Here is a 7,034-nt window from a genome sequence, read left to right as displayed (position 1 = left end):
CACGTCGCTATATAAGTGCAATAATCTTGGACGCGACGTTAAACCCCATTTCACCTCACCACGTTAGAATTGTTCTTCAGCAACCAGTGCTTGTCGAAAAAGGCAACGAAGGTGGTCGAGTGGTCAGGCTCCCTGGCTTCGTTGATGCATGTCATCGTATCCCAATTGCGTAACTCGATGCTCATGATGTCAATCACTGGGTTGTCTGGTCCAGATTCGTTTGTTAAGAGACCGCCGTCATATAGCTAGAATATTGCTGAGGGCGGCGTCAACAACAAAGAAAACAGTTTGTCAACAGCAGATGAAGCAATTAAATGAAAACCGAAAAACAGCCTTTCATAACGCTGTTGTCATCAGTTTGTATAGTAAGGGTTCAAATATCTAAAAACAGCATTAATAAATCATTTTGATTGGAATTCTGTAACACGTCCGCAAATAAAGTTATGTCATAGGGACCTGATAAAAGCCATATAGCGCCAATATCCATCGAGGTCTCCAGAGCGCTGATCACACTGGTATCAACCAATCATCTACGACTTTCGGATACTGCTCTCCTACGAACTGCATTCAGTCGTTATAACCACCAGTTGGTTCTTTCTCCGCGCGTCAGTCTGCGAGTGTCGCTGTAGAGTCGTATAAGGACTACTGCTGAAACAGTGGACAGACTTTCACACACGGCTGTTGACATTGTGAGACGACAGGACCATCCTTCTCATTTGGAATACTAAACTGGAAATTTATCAACTCTATCACTTATTGACAAAAATCATGTCTACTCTGTGCCAAGCAACGCAAAAGGTAAGCAAACTGTAGACATATGTATCACATAAAACTCTTAAAGCATTTAAACAATAGTACGACTTATCATTTTGATACTGCGACAAAGGAAATCCAGAAAAGTTGCCAAATTTGAATCAAACTATCTTTAAATAAAATCGAAATAAGAATGGAGAAATATAGCAGTGGTTTAACATATGTTGTGGAACAGGCAAATCAGTTTATCATCCTCTTTAGACCTGCAGGTGCTGGTGATTAGTCCCTCATCATCCCAGGCAGGCTTTCGTCAAACCCAAATAGTACATTATATGTAATCGTATACGTATTTATAACGCGTGGAGGTTCTGGGCACCGATAGCGGTGTTGCTGCTACGGGTCAGTGTGTGTACATCAGCGCTGGATTGTTCAAGGCATATTCAGCTGTAGCGTCACAACTGGTTGCGTCAAGCGACCAATGTGCAAGAAAGGAATGGTGTTACGAAGCATGTTAATTATGCTTCCTGCGTAGACCAGGAATGTGACTCTTGATTGTGATTGTCTACTCTTTATTGACATTAATTATACACACAATAATTGTCTTCACAGTTAATGAGATGTAATCAATGTAAGCACTACTCTTCTTACCATCAATGACATAAACCCTTCATGTAATAATCGGGATCTCACATTGCCAGAAACGTCACGCCGAAGACCCGGGTTCGAATCCCGACATGGGTACAATGTGTGAAGCCCATTTAAGGTGTCCCCCGCCGTGATATCGCTGGAATATTGCTAAAAGCGGCGTTACACCATACTCACTCACTTATTGCCAGATCGCCTTTCAGCATTTATTTTATTGTCTGTTTAGCATTGAGTGAATGAGTATGGTTTTACGCCGCTTTAAGCAATTTCCCAGCAATATCACGTCGCGTGACACCAGAAACGGGCTTCACACATTGTACCCATGTGGGGAATCGAACCTGGGTCTATGGCGTGACGAGCGAAAGCTTAAACCACGAGGCTACCCCACCGCCTCTGTTTAGCATTAGAAATGAATGAATTCAAATATTCTGTTTCTTTAATCGACATAATTAATGTTAGGTAATAACAAGTGATCATAATGATGGCTTTATAATGTTCAAAACATCGCAACGATTTACAAAAAGAAGTAACTAATTATTTAATTGCTTGTTATTACATGATGTATGTGTTATGAGGGTGTCTGAAACACCAATTAACTTTCGGCTAAGACGTTGAATACACACTAGACTTATTATTCCATTATTAAAGGTCAATCGTCAATCTGGACACTGGTCATTTGTTCTGTAACACCACTCTCACAGTCCAGTAGTCAATAATGTATTGTCAACGCGCAAGTCCAAGTACAAGTCCTAGTTCGTAAACAGTCGAGAGACCATGATAATTGTCAGGAAGAATAATTTTTATGTTTTGGGGTTCATTGAAATACCGATTCAAGAAACCATTATCACACACATATGCCATGGTTAGCTTGACGTCATTAGACTGCTGATTCCGATATGGACCCTATGGTGTTGGAGACTGTGAATGATACATAGTGGTATCGCTATGACTTCCCATCCTCCAAGCGCACCCTTGACCTCATTGAATTGGTGGTACCCGTTTGTATACCCGTGTGTATACCCGTTTCAAAATCCCTGTTCCCGCTCCACCGGCGATCTTAACTCCAGGACAATCGTAGATCAAGTGCACTGATAGTCCTAACGCTAAGAACCCGTTTGGGGAATGAGGCCTGAGTGTAGATCTTACGATCTTCCTAACACACTGTCCCACCTGTCCTCTGCTCTTTTGACCAAGAGGCCTCTCAAAGAAGTTGTACATTTAGTTCGTTTCTCCTCGAGGCGTTCGGGTAGCCAAGTGGTTAAAGCCTTTGCTCGTCACGCCGAGTACCCGGGTTCGATTCCCGACGTAGGTACAATGTGTGAAGCCCATTTCTGGTGATCCCCGCCGTGATATTGCTGGAATATTGCTAAAGGCGGCGTAAAACCATACTCACTCACTCACTCGTTTCTTCTTCCTTCCAAGAATATGTTCTGTTTGACTGGCATCCCAAAAGTAATATATTATAATTTTACAGGGCGTTTAACCGTACCGTCATCTTGTGACATTACTAGACTTGCACACTATGTGATTTTTTAACCTTTGTCCGGTAGTGCTCTTGGAGCATATCTGACCTTTGTAATCAACAGTACTAGTGCTACCTTCTGAAGTTCGACATACTTAACCACAGACAGACATACTTGAACAACTTACTTTGTTGTACTCATAGCGTTCAACTGATGGGCATTACGAACTGGCACAGGCCACTCAGAGACAACTTCGTCAGAAATCCTATACGGCCATGCTTTCAACTTGAGCTAAACCAGGACATACTTTCTAGTGCCTCGAAACTCGGTTATGATGTTAAGACATCCCTTAACGATGTCGTTGCTGTAATCCTTTGTCGCTGTGGAAGACGTTGTCTTGTCACCGATGATTGACAGGGTCTCTGTGGTCCTAATTGTCGACCACCTAGATCAATAACTGAGAGAACCTGGTCACTGAGCCTGTCGCTTGTTGAGTCCGAAGAAGGGCACTCCCATCCTTTACAAAACCTCACATGATACAGACTTCCAGGTCCGCCATATCCATCGGGGTCACAAACACCAACTTATCAGTCTGGAGTTCCAGCGGCTTGGTATAAACCACACAAATCCATTGAGAACGTGTATCGATACCGGCTTAATCTCAGAATAACACCGCATCAAATTGATTACTCATCGTCGGAATAACTGCCTCATGTTTCCGTTTCCCGTTTTGTAGTAATTTTATGATAAGGGACATGTGAATTTATTTACTTAGCACTTTCCTCCATTGCCAGATACGTCTCCCTACAATGCTTGATGAGGAGGACTCAATATTCTTTTTTTATATGTTCATTGACGTGGCAAAGATTTGTTAAATGCATCTTTTTGCAGTGTAGTGTTTTCAATTTAACCAATAAGAGCATCTGCGCCCTTTATCTTGTTGTGTGTGGTATGACGCAGAGGTTACTTGAGATTATGTTTCATTCTTGGTTGTGTAGAAAGTAAACCTGAAATTCAAAAAAGATTTGTCCATAACCATGCACAATTATTTCTGATAGTTTTGAACTTCTTTACGCCAATCCTGTGAAGGATAACTTCAACTTTCCAATAGTTACCTTTGCCTTTATGATGAGGACTATCCCAACACCTCCCGCCTCCTACGTTTGGAGTACAACCGAACATGCTCTTTCTGCGAATATTTCGAAGAGCTTCATGCGAGTTTTGTTTAAACGTTATTTGATCAGGGTTACAACATTCGAGGCTCCAGTAAAGCTTTCAAACATTTGCGGGGTACATTTCCAAATTTGAGGTGAAAAATTGACTTCTCTTTGCATGTGTTTGTGACAAGTGTCATCGGTAGGGGAGGATTCGTCACCTTTTCGCGGACACCTGGCATCATCAATATTTGATTCATCTAGTGATTCATAAACACATGCATTATGATATAGTCTGAATCGACTCTGCTTTTGGCAGAGATTTCTTATGATTATGAAAAGGATTTTGTAGCTTTTAATTATATGACAGTAAACACAATGATGGCCATTCAATGACAAACGAACGGTTCGTCAGATAGTTGAACGGTTCGTCAGATAGAAAAATTGGCCAAACTGATGACGAATTTCGCCAGTTTCACTTGGATCGCGTGGCTTCATGGAATAAAACTCCTGGTCTCAGATTAAATTGATACCATTTGTTTTCCTGGCCGAGGCCATTTCTCAGTTTACTGGCATATGGAATTGTATTTATGGTGACGTACCATACCAAAGTGACGCTTTCTTGACATTACTGTCTCTGAGAGAAGTATCATGAAGATTGTTTCACTGCTTGAATTCATTTGAACAACAAATCTATCATGCGTTCATATGTGTTACATGTGATGCCCAAAATGCACCTACTGTCATCTCTTAGACCGGTACCCGTGAAGATCCGTGATAGAAACGGGCTTCAGCAACCCATGCTTGCCGTACAAGGCGACTATGCTTGTCCTAAGAGACGACTAAAAGGATCGGGTGGTCAGGAAAGCTGATGCATGTCATCGATCCCAATTGCGTGGATCGATGCTCGTGATATTAATCACTGGATAGTCTGGTCCAGACTCGATTATTTACAGACCGCCGTCATATAGCTGGAATATTGCTGAGTGCGACGTTCAACAACCAACCAACCAACCGATCTCAGACCGGTTCCAAAAATCGGTAACGGAAGAGCGGACGATTGGTTCTTGTTACCAACAAATTACACAGTTAGCAATGGATGATAAAAGAAACGGAAAAGTACTGTTATTGTGGCCCATTTTGTTGTATTCTATAACATGTTTGTTCTACTTTGCATGGATTCACAACGCAATTAGTTGGAATGAAATTACGTCGCCGGTATTATCTTTGCTGTAACATGTCTTTCCTTTGTGTACCGTCTGTTTGAGGGGCGGTCGGGTAGCCTAGTGGTTAAAGCGTTCGCTCGTCACGCCGAAGACCCGGGTTCGATTCCCGACATGGGTACAATGTGTGAAGTCCAGTTCTGGTGTCCTCAACCGTGATATTGCTGGAATATTGATAAAAGCGGCGTAAAACCAAACTCACTCACTCAATCACCGTCTGTTTGCAATTCTTCGCTTACAACATCTCGTAAATCAAGAAGGGTGTGTGTCTTCCCGACCTGAGAATGTGGGTTACATTGCTATTCAAAAGTTGAGAATGAGTGAGTGATTAAAATTTAACGCTCATTCGTCAACTAAAGCAATAAATGTGACGTTGAAAATAACTAAAATCTCAGTCAAATATCACATTCTAAAACTGTTTAAATTAAGTATTATGTGTTGTCATGAAGATGGATTTCTTTCAAATATGCTGAAATCAGTTAGTTAGAAACTGCTGTAAATTATTACAAAAAGAACGTTGAAAAATTAAGTTGAGAATCCAACATGATGACAGTTCCCGTTTGTAAGAATTGGGAAGACATAGCCTCTAGACGCGTACACACATTAAAAGGATTTGTAAAACATTGTATTGGACAGAAATATTATACAATATCACTTCAGATAAATCTATACGAATTACCTTATAATAACAGCTGGTGGTCAAATACATAATTCGCTCAATGACAAATGAGAGTCTCAGTTCTTGCTTGGAAAGGTGATTAAATATGTTATGTAAACACCAGTAGTTTCTTTGGAATTGTATATTTCTGCCGTGTTAGGTCAGACAGAAGATCAGTGAACGAATATAAAAACATAACGTCGGCATCAACGTCTTTACAACATGGCGTGGCTTCAGACTTGAATGGTTATTGATTTTCCAAGACTGACAATGTAGGTGTCTCATGTCTCGGGTCTTTGGCGTCTTTCTCTATCGATTTGTTAATGATTTTATCCCATTTCCATATATCTCCATATGTTGTCTCTAAATTATCTTAATATGGGTTCCATCGGGCATAAGACTTTCAGATCACGAAGTCCAGGCTCTTCGTTTGTTTGGAAGATTTATACACATAAACGTTCTCATTAAAAGAGACATGCTGGATTCCGACTCAGAAAAAAGTGCCGTCACGCCATGTTCGTGGTAAAAGCCGACTCAAAGGAAGATCGGGTGGTAAGGTTCTATGACGTGGCTGATTGCTTGTCATCGTGTCCCGATCGGGTCCCGATGACCTTGATCGTTTCTCGTGATTGCAATCATTGGGCTACCTGGTCCAGATTTGTTGTTTCTTCTGGTTGCTGTGATAACGCTCGGCTTTTCAAACTGCGACGTTGAACAACATTCACTCACCCACTCTTGATATGCGTTCTCATGCGACCATTGCATTGTTACGAGTTGGAACGCAAAGGTTAACCTAGATATCTGTTCGTGCAGAAGCAAACTGTGAAATAATTAAATCACACAAGCTCAATGATTATTCAAACAGTACATTGAAACACACAGGGTTTGGTTTACAATGTGGTAATCAGGCAGTACAAATGGTTAAAGAAGTGGCAACAATCAACAGTAAAAGGACAAACGAAATATGTCAGTGCACTCACAAATGTCTAGAATTATTCACCGTTGAATGTCTTGAAACAGGCCTGTCTCAGTTCTGGAATCCGGAATAGTGTTGAAAGCTGACAGGAATTCGGTGTTTTCAGATAGGTATCCCATCCGCATTTGGCAGCATGGTGAGACGTAAGTCAGGTCGTAAAAG

The 7,034-nt window shown here is 41.3% G+C and overlaps 1 protein-coding gene across 1 annotated transcript in view; it reads left to right on the top strand.

Annotated features, from left to right (window-relative positions):
* Window positions 1-550: 550 nt before the first annotated feature.
* LOC124118492 (calmodulin-A-like) overlaps window positions 551-7,034 on the top strand; it is a 53,427-nt gene continuing 46,943 nt past the window's right edge. Inside the window, exon 1 of the mRNA XM_046480613.2 lies at window positions 551-798. Coding sequence (XP_046336569.1) covers window positions 769-798 — 30 coding nt within the window. The 5' untranslated portion in view covers window positions 551-768. The remainder of the gene's footprint in view (window positions 799-7,034) is intronic.

The sequence above is a fragment of the Haliotis rufescens genome, unplaced genomic scaffold (genome assembly GCF_023055435.1).
Source record: "Haliotis rufescens isolate VD_foot unplaced genomic scaffold, xgHalRufe1.0.p SCAF_3, whole genome shotgun sequence".
In the NCBI taxonomy this organism is placed as follows: domain Eukaryota; kingdom Metazoa; phylum Mollusca; class Gastropoda; order Lepetellida; family Haliotidae; genus Haliotis; species Haliotis rufescens.
Note: the sequence above shows the minus strand (reverse complement) of the source record. Positions and strands in the feature narration are given on the sequence as shown.